Genomic DNA, 22040 nt, shown 5'->3' on the forward strand with positions numbered 1-22040 from the left:
GGGACTTAATGACTAGTTTTTAAGGTATTTTCTTTAGTGTTACATCCCTCATAACTCAAATTAATGTTTATTACCCCTTTCATATTGCCAAAATATTTTCATGAATTTGGATTAGAAGCAGCTTGTTCTGGCTTGTTTTGCAACTTTGTTTCAAGAAAAACAAAGTGATATTTAGAAGATTTTTGTATGTCTTAGAAGCCTTAATTATCTAACTTATGTTGAAGAAGGAAATAAGATCAAGTTTTGTTTCATAGTTCTGTAAGAAAATAAGATTTTGTTCTACACTAATTTTATATTACTACATAGATAATAATGTCTTTCTGGAAATTTGAATCAGTGATTCTTGTATTGGCTGTTAAGTAGCTAGCAATCTGGAGTCTACTTTAAATTCAAGAAGACACGACTTACTGGTCCATAACTATTTGGGTTGGCATTTATTTTGGATTCTCAGGTGTTTGCCCTGATCTCTCCTGTTTTTCTCCCCTTCTCTCCACAGATTGGTGAGAGACAAAGAGTGTTAGTCACAGAAGAATCTTTTGATTCCAAGTTTTATGTTGCACACAATCGATTCTATGAGCAGGTAAGAGATAATCCCATGTTCTTAGGGTTTCTCCAAAATGAGAAAGACTTCTAAAAGTAAATCAATTTAAGCAAAAGAGACTTAAAGCAGGGGGGAGGTGTAGAATCTTGTCGCAAGAAGGCTATTTTATAGCATCAAGCCAACCAGGCTAACATGGGGCTTATCTTTGTGGCTTAATCTCCAAAACATTCTATACAAAGGAATAAGTGTGTTTTAGTCCTCATTCATCTTTGACAGGACCAGCCTCTGGCTTTGCGGAGTTTGGAACAGGCAATTCTCACTGCCAAAATCCCCACAGCCTGGCAACGTGGAGGGGAAAGTTCTGTCCAGAAGACAGGAAGGATGTCTGTACCGGCGACATCAGCCTGGAAGGGCAGGGATTTCCTGTCCCTGTCACAGCACTCACACAGGCTTTTGATTGGTTGGTCTGTTGGTTGGCTTTTTTAGTTTTGTTTAGTTTCAGGTGTTGTTTTTTGGGTTTTTTTGGTTTTTTTAACTTCCACATTGATAAAAAACTCTGGGGGCAAAGGGAAAAGAGTCTGTTCGTTGGACTCAACTCAAGTCGTGTGAACAACCCTGGAGACCAGCGTAAGGATCAAACCAACTTCACTATGAGAGTTTTGTTCGAGGCCAACCCGAAGGGCTCCCCACTCCCTGCCCGTTAAAGTAGCGTGCTTTGCCCCACCAGCAGCCAGACTTCTATTTCAGCATTTGGGATTCCACTACCCCAGGTGGTACAGCAATTCAAAAGCGATTGAAGAAAACAGTGCCTCCTTCAGGGGCCATGGACCCTGGGAAGGGCCAAGGAGGAGGCGTCATATGCCCCTCCAGGTTAGAGACTCTCATAAGGGCATAGGGTGAAATCCTATGGGTTTCCAGGCATGGGTCATCCCTGGATCGTATTCGCTTTCTTAATATCAAGTGAGTTTTCCTACTTTTCTTTTTTTTTTTCCTACTCTCATCAAATGACAAGTGAAATTTTTTTCTGTGGGTCATGGCTTGGGAAGGCTCTTCAGGCCAGCCTGGGCAAGTCACGTAAGGGATGGGCAAGGGAAGCCGACCGCCCATGTTAGAAAGCAGGGAAGCAGGAGCCGGAGGGGCCTCCAGCGTGGATGGTCCACGTGGAATCGTCTCAGACTGGGCACTGGGTCCTCAGGGAAAGCGGGGGAGCTTTTCATGGCCCAGACTGAAGGTGCCCTGCTCGGTCCCCAGTAGAGACTACAGTTGAGGATGGATTCCGAACACTGCATGTTGGAGCTGAGTCTGTCTTCTCCGTTTTCCACCTCAGTAATTGACTCCAGAGGGCCATTTTCCTATTCAGGCCAAACTTCTGCTCAGCCCTCGGGAGGAGCTTGATTGTATTTCGGTTGCCTCTTTCCTCTCCTTTCTCTTGCCATCTGGGTTTTCGCCTCAGCAGGGAACTTTTTTCCCCTTCATTTTAAAGGCGATGGCATGCCTCATTAGCTGTTTCCTCCAATTTAAAGCAGTCAAGCTTTTTCCAATTATTAAAACCGGAGGGAAAAAAACACTGAGCCCTTCATTCAGATCAAGGCAGCAGATCAAGGAGAGTTATTTTCCCCGAGAATAGTACCAGATCTCCCAGGGATAGTTTGCTCTAGAGATTTTCTTGTTTTATAAAAACTGATTTAAAAGGGCTTTCATATCCTGATACTAAAGCTCTTTTAGTCCATTTGCTTGCCATGAGTAATCCACCACCCAGGTGACTTTTCTTCCTATACTTTGATGAAGCAGTGTCCTCAGTGGCCATAAAAAATCAAACTCAGAAAGACCAAGATCCATTTCTGCCTCTCGGAGAAATTGGCTGTGGAACTTCTGGCTCTCATCTGATTTTTTTTTTTTTTTGGTCTCTACAACCAAGCATATCAAAGATTTCATGGGAATTATTTTTCTAAAAAAAGATGACTTCCAGAAGATTGTATCTAGATATCAAAGTATTGCTGGATTAGAATTAGTCTATTTATTTTGGATTATGACTTGAAAAGATTGGCAAGTAGCTCAAGTACTGAAATAGAAGTGTGAGGGAGACATAATACATACAAACTACCTGTAAGTCCAAGAGGAGGGGAAACATTTGCTCGAGGTAAACAAGTACCTCCGTCAGTAATCTCTGGTGGAAAGGGACCATCTGACAGTTTCCTGTGAGCCAGCCAAAGTACCCTTCAGAGGCCTGCTTCTACGTGGAGGTAGAACTAACAAATACACGCTTTTCATAACAGAGCGAAAGAAATGAATGACAGCCATCAGGTAAAGGAGTCATTTAGCTCCAAACACCAAGGTCTGGAATATTGAAAAGGTGGCTTTGAAATGTTCTTCCTCTTCCCCCAAAACACACACACACATGTGCACTTGCACACACACATATGTACCCAAACATGCGGGCCTTTATTTAAAGTGGCTGCTCAAATCCTGACTCTGACAGCGAACTTGGAAGGTATTAAAAGTATAAGGCTTTCACCGGTGTTGTCCCAGTTTTCTTCATTGCCTGGGACAGCCAAGAGCAGGGTATCAAAGGCCTGTCCAAGAGTGACTGGCTGATGCCTCGGGCGGTTCCAGGCCTGCCTTCCACGTGCCCTAGGACCATAGGCATCCCACAAGGAGAGAGCGCTGTCTGTAGCCCCTTACCCCTCCCAGAAATGCCTCCCCTTCCTGCGAGATCCCCAGGTCCTTGAGCATCTGGAAGATAGAGCCCACTTAGGAAGGGATCCCCAAAGAGGAAAAGGACATTAAGGGACAAGTGAGGAACTCTGAATAAAGTGTGGACTTTAGTTAATAGTAATACACCAATATTGGCTCATTAATTGTGACACATGTATCATACCAACATAAGACGTTAATAAGAGGGACACTGCGTCTGAGGTATACGAACGCTCTGTGCTATCTTAATAATTCTGTAAGTCTAAAACTGTTCTAAGATAAAATTTTATTTTTAAAAATTAAGCCTTCTCTAATTTTTTTTAAGGTTTTAGTGCCAAAGAACCCCACATTCATGGGGAAAATGGTCGAAGTGAACGTTTATGAATCAGGAAAACATTTTATGAAAGGGCAGCCAGTTTCAGATGCCAAAGTATACACGCCATCCATCAGCAAACCATTAGCAAAAGGAGAAATCTCAGGTTTAACAGAGGTGAGTAGAAGATGCTTTTCCTTTCTACCCTGCTAGTAAAACAGCAGCTCTGGAAGCACAGTGATTTCCCACCATGTTTCTGTTATCATTTATAGTACCCTTTTTATGTATGCATGAGGCTTTAATCCTTTCTGACAGATTGAAATCTGAATTAGAAAGATGCATTTATGCTGATGCCTATAGCTTTGCTTCTCTGCCTGTGAAGGGAATAAGCTGTTTCTGCTTCTAGGCTAGAAACAGAGGGCAAAAGCCATTATTTTCAGGTGAAAGATTTAACACGGAAGATGATCTGATCCAGTATGTTTCTGTGTCAGTAGATCCTGAGTGGAAGGGGGTAAGGAAAGGATAATTTTTGTGCTTTGCAAAGCTGTTTGTAATATAGTAAAAACCTACATACAGTTAAACAGGCATTAAACCATGTCAGTATATGTGGTTATGGTGCCTTTCTCTAGGGTGTTAGCTGAATATCTGCTTGAGTAATGTGGAGTGAAAATTAAACACTTTTTTCTTTCTATAAAAAAGTAACCTGACCCCTATTTTATACCTTGGTAAATACGGCTGTTTGCCAAGCTCTCTCTTACATTTCATTGAGCTACAGCTGTAAAAGCTGATGGAGTGTGAAATGAAAATGTGTATCACATTTCTAAGCATCATTTGATGTCCTTTCTTCAACACAATTGTTAAGTGCTCCCCAGAAAAGTATATAGCGATGACTTAACATTCAGAACAATGATGAGTGATATTTATCTGGCTATATAACTCCAAAATTGTTTTAATATATGTATTATCTTTTCCCTCAAAAGAAATGTCAAGGGCATGTTAATTAAGCTTTAGGATTAATGACAAAGAAGTTCATATTATCTATATTCTCGCTTATTGTGGTGGTGGACTCTGGAATCCAAATGTGAGTGACACCCTCTCATGAGCTTGACGAGGACACGTGAAGAAGCCGTGTGTACAGCCATCTGACCGATTATGGAGTGACGTAGGCCAGCCTTTGTCCAAACCCTGCCAAGCGTGTCACCCTGCTCAACCAGGAGTGAACTCTCACACTTGATGAGCATAACCGTTAATGTTTGCTGTTGTTTAGAAAAAAATCATACATCATACGTGGGGCTTTGGATGGATGGCCAGGAAGGAACAGTGTAATCCAGCATTTAAATTATATTGCTAGAGATTCGGCTTTTGACAGGTTAACTGCTACTTCAGAAATTTTTAAAGGAAGTGGCTTTTAAAATTTTTTTTTCTGTTTTTCCTCACGGTATGTTTTACAAGGTTGATTTTAAATCGCCACAGTGAAAAGGATTTTATGACAAATGGCAGTGGTGGGCAAATTATTATTTCAAGACCCTGCCTGCTTTAATTCCTTCATGTAAGCCTATTGAAAAGGGTGGTATTTTTTTTTTAACATCTTTATTGGAGTATAATTGCTTTACATTGGTGTGTTAGTTGCTGCTGTATAACAAAGTGAATCAGCTATACGTATACATATATCCCCATATCCCCTTCCTCTTGTGTCTCTCTCCCACCCTCCCTATCCCACCCCTCTAGGTTGGACACAAAGCACCGAGCTGATCTCCCTGTGCTATGCGGCTGCTTCCCACTAGCTTTCTATTTTAGATAGTATTGTTTGGTAGTGTATATATGTAGCGTTTGGTAGTGTATATATGTAGCGTTTGGTAGTGTATATATGTAGCGTTTGGTAGTGTATATATGTAGCGTTTGGTAGTGTATATATGTAGCATTTGGTAGTGTATATATGTCCATGCCACTCTCTCACTTCGTCCCAGCTTACCCGTCCCCCTCCCTGTGTCCTCAAGTCCATTCTCTACATCTGCGTCTTTATTCCTGTCCTGCCCCTAGATTCTTCAGAACCATTTTTTTTTTAGAGTCCATATATATGTGTTAGCATACGGTATTTGTTTTTCTCTTTCTGACTCTGTATGACAGACTCTAGGTCCATCCAGAAAAGGGTGGTATTTTAAAACATCACATTAATAATACACAAATAAGGAAAAGCAGTACCCTTTCACTGGTTCCTTAACTGTAATGTTGCTTTCTAAAGGGGCAGCCCCATTTAAATTCCATGGGACAGCTTTTTCTATTCTCCACTGCCTCCCTCCAGCCTGGGAAATGGTGTCATCAGTTCTCTCAACAGGCCTCCTCTGAGCTGGGATGACCCAAAAGCCCTAGGTGAGACGAGGATAAAGGTCATTTGACTGCTGGCCCTTCTGGGCCTCTGGGAATTATAGTTTGATCGCATGCATGAGGCCAAAGGGTTAGGAATATTGATTTGGGCATTTACATTAAGGGGAACATCAGGCAAGTCCTTTATCACCATTTGAGACTTCATGTAAATTAATGAACATAGCTTTACGCTTCATTATTTGTCTGCTTTTAAAGATATGCCAAACTCAGGGTCAAAAATCCTTCCCTAATGAATTTGTCCTGGTGTTACAAATGGTTTTGCTAATGATATGAACCAAAATAAATTAAGCAGGAGGAGAACAGCTTCCATTTTTCTAGGATTTAGAAGTAGATGATAGAGGTTATAATCCTGTCTCAGACATTTTGAGTCTTTGAGTACTGATAAAGGTGCTGGGACTCTTTAGTGAAAAAATGAGCCTCACCCTGTGGATGAAGTGTGACCCCGGAAGCAGTTACACCTTCTGTGACTTGCCAGTTTACCCTGGGCCTGTGACTCCTCCGAGCTTTAGTTTAGTCTGTTAAATGTGACAATAATGTCTGTTTCATAGGGTTGTTGAAAGGAATGTATTCAATAGTGTATGTAAACCACCTAAAACTATTTTTGGAACGTAGTAAATAGTTACTAAGTGGTTATTTTCCCTTTCCCCCAAATCTAGCTTCTCTAGAAAGAGCAGACTCTGCAGATGACCGTGGTACTATCAGCTGTGGTCTTGTGATCACGCAGTGCACATTGTATTGGAGTGGGGGTGATCTATTAGGGTAATTTGTTCAGTGCCAGAGACACCAATCCCGTCAGAATTTCTATCTTCTTAAATTTTCTAGGCTTTTCCTGAGTTTTTCTAGACTAATAACCTCCTCATACACACTTTGTAAAGAAACCTAGAAAGGCCAAAGCATCTAAAGCAAAATATTGTATAAAAAAATTATTTTCCATAGTAAATGTATTTCCTTAATTGAGAATTTTAGGATTATTCTTTAAGTATTTTAGCCCTATGCTACTTTGGACTTACTTTGTCTCACTTTAGGCACTGTTGACCTCTTTCGATAAAACTGGTGAGGGGTACAACAGACCAGGGGGAGAAGCACAGGCTGGGTACGAGTTACGAGATCTGGATTATAGGATTCTGGCATTTGCAGTAACAGACTCTTTGACCTTTTGTATGTCACTTAGGTTCCCTGGACCTCGGTTGTCTCTAAGACTCTGTGATTGAAATATTTCATTTGACAAAAATGGATTGAATGCATACCCTGTGGCAGGACTTTGAATTCTAATTCTGTACTGTAAATATTAATAGAAATCAGGCCTTGTTATTTTCAAATAATAATAGTTACATAAATGCCCATAACATGGTGGGAAAGGAAAGCTATAGTAAAGTCAAAAGCTTACTGTCCTCTCAGAAATGATATTCTAATAAAAACAGCATATAGTAATATCTTTTGATGGTTATTACTATTCCTCTTTTCAGTTCAGTTAGAGGAATGGAGGAAGAGGGGAAGGGGAGAATAGGATAGAGAGACAAAATTAGTCTGATTATTTTTAGGGAAGGTGGGAGCCAAAATGCCACCTCTAACCTAATAGGGAACATTTTAAAATAAATATCATTTAAGGGTAATTAATTTCAGAAAAAGGTTATGTAATAATTATCCAATGGAAGGCATTGTAGAGTTCAAAGGGATAAATATAAATCAAAGAAAGGATAGATCATGCCCTTTTCTATGGAAACTGTCAGGCAACTTTGTTCTTAGGGGGGAGAAGAGACGGGAGGAAGCAGGGGACACATAAATTTTCATAGACGTTCCAGGACAGTGATTCTCAAGTGTGGTCCCCAGCCTTGCAGTATCAGCGATAAATGGGAACTTGTTAAAATGCAAATTCTTGGGCCCCAACCCAGGCCTGAGCCAGAAATTCTGGGAAAGGGACCCAGTAATCTGTTTTTTAACAACTTGTCCAGGTAATACTGATGCAGGCTGAGGTTTGAGAACCCCTCTTCCAGGAAAATGATTCTCAAGTGGGAAGGAGTGTTTGATATTTGTAAAAACAGTATGTTTAGTGAAAGGGGCCAAAAGAGTAGGAACTTGGGGAAAAACAGTTTTGCGATGTTTTAAGAGCATGATATTTTTACCATGTTCTCTCGTGGAACCTAAATCTGTGTTAACACATCCAATTTAATGTGATGATCTTTTTTATACAATTCATGTTTCTTGGAAAATTACTGTGCTGTTCAGGCATTCCATCTGAAGAAAATCTTTGGGTAAACAGGACCTAGTGTCACCTGTACCAAAATCCATGACTATTTGATAATATGAAAAATCATCTGAGAGCCGTCATCAAAGAGTAGGATCAAAAAGCTGTTTTGCTTTAACTCTATTCTGGAGAATTTCTGTTGCAGAAAATTTCAAGCATATACGGAAGTAGAGAGACTAGTATAATTATCCCACCTACTTATCGCTCACCTTTAACAGTTATGTCATCTCTGCTCTTATTCACCCCCATCCCCCCTCTGATTCTTTTGAAGAAAATCCCATTTACCATTTTATTTCATCGAGGTATGTATCAGAAAATATCTCTGAAAGATGAAGACTCCTTTTAAATACAGTATCAAATCTAAAATAATTAGCATCAATTCTTTATCCAGTTAATGTCAACACAGTGTTCAAATTTTGCAGTGTTTTAAGCAGTTTGTCTGAATCAGAAGGCAAATCAGGTCCACTCATTGCAATTAGTTAGTATGTCTTGTAAGTCACTTTTAATCTATCGGTGTTCCCTTTTCTCTCTTTTTTTCTCTTTTTGTATTGCAGTTTATTTGTAGAAGAAACCAGGTTGTTTGTCCTGCAGCATTTCCCACAGTTTGGAATTTGCTAATTGTATCCTCTGATACAGGCTTCTCTGGTTCCCCACTTGTTTTATAAATTGGTAGTTAGATTTAGAGGCTTAGTCAGATTCAGGTTTGGGTTTTTGACAAGATTACTTTGTGTGATGCTGTGCATTTCCATTATGAGGCATAGAATGTCTGGTTGTCTCTCTTCATGTGTCAGTGGTTGATGAGCATTGCCTAGATTCATTGAGTCATTAGGGGTTTCAAAATGGTGGCGTTCTAATTCTGTCTCCCCTTCCTCATTTATTAGCTAAAAGCACTTCCATGAAGAGAAACTTTGCCTTACTCATTTTTGTTTACCCTGAGGTACATTTCTGACAGGAAAGGTGAGATAAAGGCTTGATGTCTTTCTCTCTGTTTATCAGTTTTAAAAATTTGAGTTGATTCTGTAACATACTCCAAAAGTAGCCAATGAGGGTTTTTTTAGTATTATTATAAACTCATGGATTTTGCATGTTTGATATGGTTTTATCCATTGCAGTTATTATATTTAATTGGTGCTCAAGTAGTTGCATTTTTGGAGAGCGGAAGCTCATCAAATTGGCTCCTCAATCCTTTGACACAGCTCTTGAAGTCTTTGATAGTTACTTTGCTTTTTGATGTGACAAGATGTTCTAGGCTCATTCTTTGCTCCAGACCTGGAATCAGCCATGTCTCTAAGGAGCCTTGGTTTCTTTTAGTTAAACAAATGATATTTAGAGCCTACAGTGTGGGCTATTTAATTGGTCATTATATTTATACCTTTCAGCAGGTGGAGCTACAAAATCCACCCCCCCTTTTTTTTTTTCAATTCATACTAATTCTCCCATCCAGGTCAAATTCTGAAATTTTCTGTCTTGCACCTGTAACTTCTTTCTTCCATCCCAGTTCACAGTAACACCGCGTAATTATTCATTTGTTTTATCCTATAATATTCACGTAACTGCCTAATAATAACTATACCAACACGATCACCAACAATATGATTACTGAAAGCAGTTTAGGTGGTGGTGGTGGTTTTTCCGCTGTTTTTGTTCATAGAGTGCATCCCACTAGGGATGTACAGGCAAAAAACAGTTCTAAAGGCACCCGAAATAATTCTTCTTCATATAGTTATACCAACAAATCAGTACATAAATAGGAGTATTCGTTTTCCATTTCTTTGAATTTTTAACACTTAATTTTGTTTCATAATTATGTAAAATACTTTGCAAAATCGAATCTACAAAAGTGTTCTGAGAAGCCCAACTTCTACTACTCCTGTCATGTCCACCCTGTTTCCTTTCTTACCTATTTAAGGAACTGTTTTTGTTTGTTTTAGTTTTCAGTTTATTCTTCCAGTGGTTTGTCTTAACAATGTAAACATTTATATATATTACATACTTTTTATTACCTTCTTCTTAGATAAATGGTGGATACTTTTGCTACTTTCACTTAGCAATATATCTTGATGGTTACTGCCTAACTGTATATAGAAATTCAATGAATGTTTCTAATGATTTTTCTTAGGCTGTTAAACAAAATAAGTGAAAGTCTATATTGCTCTAGCATCTGAGTTGAATAATATTACCCTGTATGAAACCCAATACCCTTTTGGTCAAAGAAAAGACAGGCAGAATTACCTTATAGAGAGGACTGGCTCCTAGACCTACAGGAGTGGACCGCAGCCTGAGGGAAGGCATTAAAGTGGCCAGAGAAACAATAGGCCAGAGGACAGAAGTGGTCAGACACGCAAGCAAAACAAGGAAGGTCCAGAGCCAACACTGGCAGAAAACACCTGTGTCCCAGAAGAGAGGCTGCTTTGGCCGGTGGACTTCAAAAAGTCAGAAAACTATCCCTGTTTAGAAATGAATGCATCTGGTTACCTTAGCCTGGTACCATTATACACGTGATTCATTTACTTCCCTTTGTTGAGTGCATGATCACCAGGCCACCCTCTGAATATTGTTTGCCTTTCCTGTGCAAATCTGCCTTCCTGCAGGAAGAAAACAGATTTGTTCAGCCCCCTGTAAATGTGCTGTTTATAAATTGGCATTCCAGTTTTATACACTGGACTCCTGAGTCCCATCCACATGATCCCTTCTGTAGATGCTGGGTGGTTGAGTTTCTGAGCTTTCAAGGCTGTGAGCCAAACCCTGGGCCATGTTAAATCCCCTAAGGGAACAAATGCCACCCCATGTGGCCTCTGGAGAGATTGCAAGGGATTTTTCCTCTCTCTGTACCTACTCTGCATTGCCATTGGCTAAAGACTCCACGCCTACTGCTATGACACAAAGCCAGTATTTATGGAGTGTTTATTATGGGCTAAATACTGTATCTTACACGCGTTCACTCACAGTATCCCCATAATGCTGTGAGGCAGGTACTATTCTTATCCCTATTTCAGAGGTGAGGAATCTGAGCATCAGTAACTCAATAAATAATAACAATTTATCCAAAGTCACAAAATTAGAAGGTGGGAGAGGCAAGCCAGGATTTATTTCCCAGTCATACCAATTTCCAAGCCTGTGTCCTTGTTTTTGAATTGTGGTAGAATACATATATAACATAAAATTTACCATCTTAACCACTTTTAAATGCACAGTTCAGTAGTGTTAAGTACATTCACAAGTTGTTCAGCCCATCTCCAGAACCCATTTGTTTCATCTTATAAAACTGAAAGTCTATACCCACTGAACAGCTCCCCATTCACCCCTGCCCCTGACAACCACCCTTCTGTCTCTGAACTCACATACGAGGAATCATAACAGTATTTGTCTTTTTGTGCCTCGTTTCTTTCACTTAACGTAATGTCCTCAAGGTTCATTCCTGTTGCTGCATGTGTCAGAATTTCCTTCCTTTTGAAAGCTGAATAATATTCCATTGTGTATTTATACAACATTTTGTTTATCCATTCATCCATCAGTGGACACTTGGGTTGTTTCCACCTTGTGGCTGTTGTGACTCACGCTCCTGTGAATGTGGTTGGACAGATATCTATATCTCTTTGAGATTTTGCTTTTAATTCTTTTGAGTATACACCCAAAAGTGGAACTGCTGGATCACATGGTCATTTTAACTTTTTTAGGAACTACCATACAGTTTTCCACAGTGGCTATACCGTTTTACATTCCCCCCAGCAGTGCACAGGGGTTCCAGTTTCTTTCATATCCTTACCAGCCCTGATTATTTTCTGGTTTTTTAGTAGCAGCCATCCTGATGGGTGTGGGATCAAGCCTGGGTTTTTAATCCCAGGCCTATACTACCTTTCCTTTTTGAGTTGCAGGAGTCTTATTTGACAACTTCTGGACAGCAGTTTCCTTTTATATAACAGAGAAGCTTACACTAGGTACAAAAAAGGAGAGAAAAAAAAAGTGATGAGAAAATGGACAGTATTAATCCTCTTCTCTGTGTTCTGTTAAAAGTGGTTCGAGTTGTGAGTTTGCCTTAGGAATACATGGGAATGTGAGCACTACTGCTGCTTGGTAAAGACGAACCAGATTTACTGCTGACGTTCTTTCTCCTTTTATGGCCCATGTTATAACAGATCACTTGAATCCTCCCATTTCTAGGGTCGATACTTAAGAAGTCAGAGCTATTTTGTGCCTGGCAGAAGAGAGAGAAGAAGAAAATTCTCTCCTAATTCTAAACTTAAAAGTAGTCAGTTTTATTCCAAAGTTTTCCTCTTATTAGTTTTATTCCTAGTCATAGAGAATTGCTTTAAAGAAAGAAGAGGTAGGGTGGCTTTGTGAAAAGAGCTCGAGATTTGGAACCTGTCAGGTGTGGGTTCAGATTACAAGTACAATTCCTGTGATGTTGTACAGCACACTTTCTTCAGTCGCTCTCTTCATCTGTAAAATGGGCATAACTAATTCGCAGAAGATTAAATTAGATAATGTGGACAGCGTGCCCAGTGCATAGTACATATGTTAATATTTGATAAAGGGATTCAGTAAGTATACCTATACCTTTAAAAATCAGTGATTTACTGGCTTCTATTTTAATATTTTTACTTTAATTTTCTAAGTGGTGCCTTGCTTCCATTGGTCGTCACTGTACAACACAGTATAGCAAATAAGAACATGGATTCTGGGTTCTGATCACCTGCGTTTGAATCCTTGTTTCACCACAAGCATTAGACCTTGGGCAAGTTACTCAACCTCTCTCTACCTCAGTTCTTGCCTCTGGAAATGGGGGATCATAATAGTACCCACTTCATAGGATTTACATGGAAATGGCTTAGCAATCAAGAAGTGTCAGCTACTGTTACAGTAAATGTTGGCTACTGATAATTAATAATAATTATCATTATTAATTTGTGATACATGCTAGGGCATCATTTTACTTCAAGCAGTGAAGGTAAAAATTGCATAATCTTTTATCATTTCAAATGTTGTGACCGTCAGCCATTGGTTTCCTACAAAATGGCAAATGAAACCAGATTCACTTAGGGGTTCTTCCACACAGTGAGAATGACAAATTCACAGAAAGAGGCTCAGTAACAGTCTTACAGCACTGGCTGTTCTTACTGACAGGCATTTCTTCCTCTTATTCCTTGTGCCCCCTTTGAAAGGAGAATATTCTAGAATGGAGACCTGGACCTACCCTGTTTCTCACAAGGGAAGGGAGGACTGCCCCAGGGTGCCTGGTTGCCACCTGTTTCTCATCTGCTGGGACTTTGATCCTAATAATGGATTCGCTTGAGCAGTTAGATAGCTCAGCACCAACAGAGCCAGCTGCCCTCAGAAAGGAAGCAGAAGTTTTAAAGGGTGGCATGGTTTGCCTCATTACCAGACAAAGGGCCAGCAGGATATTCAGGTGTACTGAGTTTTATGTACAAACTATACTATATTTTCAGAGCTTTGACCCTTAGAAAAGCATTGTTAAAATGCTTTCCTCTCCATCTAACATTCATTTCCAAAACTACTGAAGTGAAAGGGTCTATTAGTTCAGGGCCAGATTTGAAAGCGCATGAAAACTGCATTCATGAGGTTAAGAAATGGCTTAACAATGAAGTTAAAACAGTTGAGAGTGGATCTAATTTCAAACAGATCAGCTAACCATGTTAGAAGTAAATGAGGGTGTGTTCCTTCCGATTTTTCCTTCCACCCCCAAGATACTGGCTCCAATCCCGAGCAATTTTTCCTAGTTGTTTTTTTTTTTTCCTTTTTAACTTTATATAATATTGACTTCTTCATTGCCCACATGTTAAGTTGTTGTCACAATTAAAACTGTAGCACATTTAATATTTAGTCCATTTCTTCCTTTCATATGGCTTCTAATTAGTTTCATTTGCAGATCCATTAGGACATATTTGGGTTTCACAGTCTAGATACACAGCTTTTATTCTATGCCCCTGAGCTGTATTTTACTGGGCATTACAGCTGAACTTGTATGATTGTGTCAGTTCAAAAGGTCTTCAGTATGTTTGCAATACCTTCCATGCACCAATTTGAGTACCATTCAGAGTATCATCAGAGCGAGCTGATGCTAAACAATTAGCTTTCATTTCACTTGCATCAGTAACTGTGCGATCACTGACGATAATTTTCCCCCTCCAGAGGCTTGTCGCTGGGGCATGGGGAAGGGAATTGCATGCATCAAGGAACTAATTGTGCCTCGATGATAATAATAATAGCTACTGTTTAGTGAGCCTCTACTATGTGCTTGATGTTGAGGTTTTTTACCTGTATTACCTCCTTTTATTATTCTGGCCTGGGTTAGAGCAGCTAGAACACATGAAGTGTTCTTTTTTTTTTTTTTTTTTCTTTTTTGATGTGGACCATTTTTAAAGTCTTTATTGAATTTGTTACAATATTGCTTCTGTTTTATGTTTTTGGTTTTTTGGCCATAAGGCATGTGGGATCTTAGCTCCCCGACCAGAGATCGAACCCACACCCTCTGTACTGGAAGGCGAAGTCTTAACCACTGGACCGCCACGGAAGTCCCATGAAATGTTCTTTACATGGCTGTGCACACTCACAAAGAGACATCATAGGGTGGGATTGGGCAGGCACTTTCCCTTCCTCTCTGCATCCTTTGCCGACAGTCAGAGAAGCAGGTAGAAGGAGCTTGAGGCAAGGCCACGGGCAGACTCCCAGAGCTAGGAATGGCTGAGGGCAAGAAAAAGAATCAGGCCCCCCAGCCTGAATTACTCACAGATTGAACATACAGGTAATGCCTGGCTTCTTAGGATATGTTTTAGTACTTATTGAACATGATATTATCTAAGCACCGGACTAAATATTGGAGATAGAAATAATGAATATGGTCTCAGCCTTTGAGGAGATTTTAGTCTGAATGTTCTTCTGGTAGTACTGCTATTCTGTTGTGACCCTTTTGGGGAGGGATTGGGGTGAGAGAGAGGGTCCTATGTGGGTGCACTGGCTACCCGATGTGACATCATTGCTCTGGTGATTAAAGTTTTATGGATGATTCTTACCACATCTAAGGTGTCCAGAATTGCTCTTTTGTTCTCTCATTTTGACTACGTTACTTTTCAGACTTTTTACTCAGGCATCAATTACCAGTGCCAAAGTATGACCATATGTCTCGGTTTGTCTGGGACGGCCCTGGTTTATACCTGTTATCCTGGTATAATTAATAATAGTGCCCATTTTTCATTCTCCACAGTATCCTGATTTGGATGATAAATTATATGGTCATCCGATCAATTCATAAAGTAGACCCAGCACTATGCCAAACACTGCTTGGGACCAGCAGTCTTAAGGTGTGATCCTTGCCCTCAAGGAGATGGAACTGTAGTTGGAAAGAGAAGACAGGTGCTTATAAAACAAAATCTGTAATATGTAAAATGCTAAATTGAATGACATCAGATCATAAGAGACTGGAAGATAGGAGACCTCTGTAGACTTGGGGTATCAGGGAATGTATAGGTCAGGGTTCTTTGAAGACAACAGAAAATAGCTCGGTTAGTTTAAACAGAAAGGTGTGTAGAAAGGGATACTGGGTAGTCCACAGAATCTTTCGAAGGGCTGAGAAGCAGACTCTTCTCTGAGTTTTCTGACAGTAACACCCAAACCACATAGAAGCTGCTGGTAAGATATGTTACCTCTGCCCCTCCTGCCCCAGCAAGATAGAAGCCCCAAGCCCTGACTGCTTCCTCGTGAAGCTTACTTCACGATCCAGGTCTCAGACCTGTTGCATCTGAGTGTGGAGGACCGGGGTCTCAGGTTTTGTACCCTAGGGACAAAGGAGGATGGGAAGTGTTTCTTGGAATCTGTATAAAAGCGAGGTGGAATTTACAGTGTGGAGATGGTCAATGTGAAGAGAGTATTCACACAGTTCCCACTACAGAGGGTTTCGTGGATGTGATGGGATTAGAACTGGACTTGGAAGGTGAGAAGGACTTAATCAGGGAAGTAAAGAAGGAGATTTTTCTCAGTGCAAAAGGAACATGAGTCAAGTGACAGAATGCACAGGAATAAATCTGCCTTTCCTTGGGCATCTGTAAGCAGATGTGGGCAATTGGGAGCAAGCGTAGAATAATGTTCATTGTGAAGAGTGGGCCCTCTGGACTTTGAAGTAAAGTAGCACATTATACAATAAAGCACATGTATTAGTCCATGATAACTTAGGCTGTGCTGCAGTAACACATTAACCCTGAAATCCCATGCTTAACATGAGAAAGGTTTATTTCCTACTCATACTACAGCACATCTGGCATCAGGGATTGTCTGCTCCACCCAGGCACTCAGGGACCGAGGTTGCCTGTCTGGAGAACCAGCCTCTTCACTGCCTCAGCACAGGAGTGGCACAGGATATTTCTATTTATGTCTGTTGCCCAGAACTATTCACATGGCCCCACCCAATTTCAAGAGTTTGGGAAATACATACTTCTGTATAAATAAGATGGAGAAGATATGGGTGAATACTAGAAGTTTCTACCATGCACGCTGGCACGTTTTTGAGCACGAGCAAAACAGTGAAAGTAGCCTGTCTGAGCAAAAGTTCACAAGAGCAGGGCCACCCGGTCTGTTCTGTTCACCACCAGCTTCGGGCCATAGCACAGTGCCTGGCTCAGAGTTGGTGCTCTGTACATACTTGTTGAATGAACTTGGCTGTCACTGATACGCAGGGTGGAATAGAGGGTTTCTTGACAAGAGGCAGGGAGGTTGACAGTACGTGATAGGTTGATATCGTATATTACTTCAGCTTAGGACATTAGTATATTCTTTAAAGGCTAAAAAAATCACAGTCAAGCCACCCAACCTGCTCTTTGAAGTCATTTGGCATCTGGATAAGCAGATTGCAAAAACCCCTTTTTAAACTGATGTTAATCTTGCAAATTTAAATTCTTTTTGTGGGAACTGTAAGGATGAGTACTTTTAGAGCCAGGCATGCTTCTAACCATAAATTTTCAGCCTATTTCTCCTGTCATATTCAGAGTACTAACTTTGAGTTGTGCCTAAAATAATAGAACCATGAATATCTTTGTTTTCTAACATAGTTTGCCATGTTTGAAATGTAAAGGGCTTTGGAGAAATAAATTTTCTCCTGTCCCTCAATCTCCCCAGTGTAATTCTATAAAATTACTGAGAAACATAAATGCACAAGCCATGTGTCAAGTCAACAGTTATCTGGTAGGAAGTCAACCTATAAAAATAGGATCCAGTAACTTTCAGATTTGCCACCACTTGAGAAAGAAGTCCAAAGGACAAAAAAAGCCAAAAACTGTTGCAGATTTACTTTATCAAGGTCAGTATTTTCCTTCTAGAGGCCCCTGGCTCCCAGGAATTCTTTCCTGCAAACATCCACTTTGAAAGAATAGAGTATCCCTCAAGCCACATACACTTTGTGGTCTTACTGTGTAGATTTCGGAATTTTGGTTTTATCCCTTACAACTGTGTGCATTGGCTGTTCACTTACCATCTCAAGGTATGTTTCCTCTTCTATAAATTGGGGGTGATAGAATCTATTCAGTAGGGTAGTTTTGACAATGAAGTGAGGTGATGCATGGGAAGCACTCAGTAGTACTGGCACGAAGGAAGTGATAAATGACTATGTGGTATGAAGTTGGTGGCATGGTGATGATCACGGAGGATTTATTTGGGCCTCGTTAACCGAGATGCTAATATCGCATCCATGACATATATACCGTGAGAAGAGGAGTTGGTCATTGGTCTTTTCTGTCATATTTATAAGCAACAACAGCATTTTTTAAAGTATAGTTACCTAAAATAAATACTTAATGATCGTGTTTCTAAGTTTCCCCTTTTCATTGACTTTGAGTGCTATTTCTTTTCTGCTATCCTTCAGATGAGGTCAGTTCCTCTGAACAGTCACAAAGCATCCATAGTGTAGGATAGTGTAATTTGCTACAGGCTTTTTCTTTTAAATATTCTTGTAGGAGGTGGTTTTTCCATGCTCTGTACTATATAATCTGAAAATAAACACAAACAATCTGCCTAATTGGTCTCCCTGTTTCTACCCTCTATAAAAATCAGATCATGTCTTTCTTGTGGTCAAAATCTAGGGTTCCATATGACCTAGGATATGTACCCAGCAGAATTAAAAGCAGGCACTCAAATAGATACTTGCTCTGTTTGTTGCCAATTGTATTGTATGCCAATGTTCATAGCAGCATTATTCACAATAACCGAAAGCTGGAAACAACCCAAGTGTCCATCAACAAATAACTGGATAAACAGAATGTCTTTGATATGTCGATATGTACATACAATGGAATTTTGTTCAGCCATAAAAAGAAATGAAGTTCTAAAGCATGCTACCACATGGATGAACCTTGAAAACATTATGCTAAGTGAAATAAGTCAGGCACAAAAGAACAAATATTATATGATTCCACTTATATGCAAGATCTAGAATAGGCAAATCTGTAGAGCCAGAAAGTAGGTTAGAGGTTATCAGAGGTTGGGGGTAAGAGAGTTGTTTCTTAATAGTTACTGAGTTTTCTGTTTGGAGTGATGAAAAAGTTTTAGAAATAGACAGTGGTGATGGTTGTACAACATGGCAAATGTAATTGCCACTGAACTGTACACTTAAAAATGATTAAAATGGTAATTTTTATGTTATATATATCTCACCACAGTAAAAAATATTAAAAAAAAGTCTCGGGTTTCCCATCACACTCAGAGTGGAAGCCAAAGGCCCTGCAGTGGCCTACAAGGCCTAGTGCCTTGCATACTCCTCCGTTGCCTCTCTGACATCATCATTTACCCTTTTCCCCCTCGAGCACACTGGGCCAGCCACACTGGCCTCCATGCTGCACCTGAGATGTGAACACACCAGGTTTGCTCCCTCAGGAGGGCCTTCCCACTTGCTAGACCCTCTGCGTGGAACGTGCTTCTATTAGATGCCCACATGTCATGTCTGTCCTCTCCTCCATTCAGTTCTCTGCTGAAACCCACCTTATCAATGAGGCCTTCCTGAGGAGCCCTCTGTTGAATAGCAGCCCCCACCATCTATCACACCTAGTACCCCCTGTCCTTACTCTGTTTCTCTCCATGGTACATCTCACCATCAGACATACCAAATATCTATGTTTCTTTGTCTCCAGCTAATAAAATGGAAGCGCCATCCATGAGGGCTGAGCTATTTTGCTTTGTTCACTCCTTTGTCCATAATGTCTGGAATAGTGCCTGGCATAGAGCAAATGCTCACTCAGTGTCTCTTGAATGAATGAATGAGTGAATGAATATATTTGTGCTGGAGATATACGTGTATCCCTTACTTAAAAAAGATTGCAGAACCAAATATCTGGTCATACTATATATTAGTTAGCTATTGTCACTATAAATGCCTCATATATAACAACCGCAAAACCTTAGTGGGGTTCAGCTAATCTCGACTGGGCACACTTGCACATCTGCAGTCAGCTGTGGGGTCTCTGAGCGGATCTTCTGATCTCGATGTGGTGCTGACATGCCTGGTGGTTCAGCTGGCAGCTGGCAGGTAGCCACAACTGGGACTACTTGGATGAATCAGCTCTGCTCCATGTGTCTCATCCTACAACAGGCTAACCTGGAAATGTCCTCATGGTAAAGGCAGAGGAACAGGAACAGCAAACAGAAATGCACAAGAACTTTTCAAGCCTTGGCATACGGCATGTTTGATAACATGCCATTGGCCCAAGTAAGTCACGTGACCAAGATCAGGGAAAGCACTAGGCAGTTATGTGACAAAAGGCACAGCTAGGGGAGCAGGAAGAGTTGGGACCATTGCTGTATTCAGTCTGTCCCAACCTATGAAATCCTGGACTTTTTTGCTTGTGAGCTGCACATCATTCCACCCTCTTTCTGTAGCCCCACATAAATTACATGCTGCTTTAGCCTTTGAGCCAGTCATCCCAGCTCTACAACTCAATGTCTTGTTTTTAGTTACAGAGTTGTGGAACTGGAAGGGTTAGATCTAGTTTTAAAAATAAAACAAAAGAAACCCCTCATTTTTCACATAAAAAATCTAAAAGTTAGAAGTTAAGGCTCTTTCTCATGGTCTTTGATTAGGAAACTTCAAGTTCTCTGGAGTATGGCAGTTATTCTCTGAAGTGTATGTACCCAGCAACTAAACATTATCATCCGTAGGGCCTGTGGTAGGCAGAATAACAGCCTCCCAAAGGTGCCCATGGCCTGATCCTTGGAACCTGGGAATGTCAGGTTACATGGGAGGCAGGGGATTTAAGGGTGCAGGTGGAATTAAATTTGCTAATGAACTGATTACAATCCTGCAGCCTGTGGAACAAAAACCACATTCACAGAAAGATAGACAAAATGAAAAGGCAGAGGACTATGTACCACATGAAGCAACAAGATAAAACCCCAGAAAAACAACTAAATGAAGTAGAGATAGGCAACCTTCCAGAAAAAGAATTCAGAATAATTATAGTGAAGATGATCCAGGACCTCAGAAAAAGAATGGAGGCAAAGATCGAGAAGATGCAAGAAGTGTTTAACAAAGACCTAGAAGAATTAAAGAACAAACAAACAGAGATGAACAATACAATAACTGAAATGAAAAATACACTAGAAGGAGTCAATAGCAGAATAACTGAGGCAGAAGAACAGATAAGTGACCTGGAAGACAGAATGGTGGAAATCACTGCCGCAGAACAGAATAAAGAAAAAAGAATGAAAAGAAATGAAGACAGCCTGAGAGACCTCTTGGACAACATTAAACACACCAACATTCACATTATAGGGGTCCCAGAAAGAGAAGAGAGGGAGAAAGGACCCGAGAAAATATTTGAAGAGATTATAGTCGAAAACTTCCCTAACATGGGAAAGGAAATAGCCACCCAAGTCCAGGAAGCGCAGAGAGTCCCAGGAAGAATAAACCCAAGGAGAAACATGCTGAGACACATAGTAATCAAACTGACAAAGACAAAAATTATTAAAAGCAAGAAGGGAAAAACAACAAATAACATACAAGGGACCTCCCATAAGGTTAACAGCTGATTTCTCAGCGGAAACTATACAAGCCAGAAGGGAGTGGCATGATATATTTAAAGTGATGAAAAGGAAGAACCTAAAACCAATATTACCCTACCCGGCAAGGATCTCATTCAGATTCAACGGAGAAATCAAAAGCTTTACAGACAAGCAAAGCTAAGAGAATTCAGCACCACCAAATCAGCTCTACAACAAATGCTAAAGGAACTTCTCTAAGCGGGAAACACAAGAGAAGAAAAGGACCTACAAAAACAAACCCAGAACAATTAAGAAAATGGTCATAGGAACATACATATCGATAATTACCTTACACGTGAATGCATTAAATGCTCCAACCAAAAGACACAGGCTTGCTGAATGGATACAAAAACAAGACCCATCTATATGCTGTCTACAAGAGACCCACTTCAGACCTAGGGACACATACAGACTGAAAGCGAGGGGATGGAAAAAGATATTCCATGCAAATGGAAATCAAAAGAAAGCTGGAGTAGCAATACTCATGTCAGGTAAAACAGACTTTAAAATAAAGAATGTTACAAGAGACAAGGAAGGACACTACATAATGATCAACGGATAAATCCAAGAAGAAGATATAACAATTATATATGCACCCAACGTAGGAGCACCTCAATACATAAGGCAAATGCTAACAACTATAAAAGAGGAAATTGACAGTAACACAATAATAGTGGGGGACTTTAACACCTCACTTACACCAATGGACAGATCATCCAGACAGAAGATTAATAAGGAACCAGAAGCTTTAAATGACACAATAGACCAGATAGATTTAATTGATATTTATAGGACATTCCATCCGAAAACAGTAGATTACACTTTCT

General features: G+C 40.2%; 1 protein-coding gene across 3 annotated transcripts in view; it reads left to right on the top strand.

Moving 5' to 3' along the window:
- Positions 1-22040, top strand: part of CDKAL1 (CDK5 regulatory subunit associated protein 1 like 1) — a 657693-nt gene that overhangs the window by 620457 nt on the left and 15196 nt on the right. For all 3 annotated transcript variants that reach the window (XM_036869715.1, XM_036869716.1, XM_036869717.1), the window contains 2 exons: positions 497-580; positions 3561-3725. In XM_036869715.1, coding sequence (XP_036725610.1) covers positions 497-580; positions 3561-3725 — 249 coding nt within the window. The remainder of the gene's footprint in view (positions 1-496; positions 581-3560; positions 3726-22040) is intronic.

This window comes from Balaenoptera musculus, chromosome 11 (genome assembly GCF_009873245.2).
Source record: "Balaenoptera musculus isolate JJ_BM4_2016_0621 chromosome 11, mBalMus1.pri.v3, whole genome shotgun sequence".
NCBI classification, from domain to species: domain Eukaryota; kingdom Metazoa; phylum Chordata; class Mammalia; order Artiodactyla; family Balaenopteridae; genus Balaenoptera; species Balaenoptera musculus.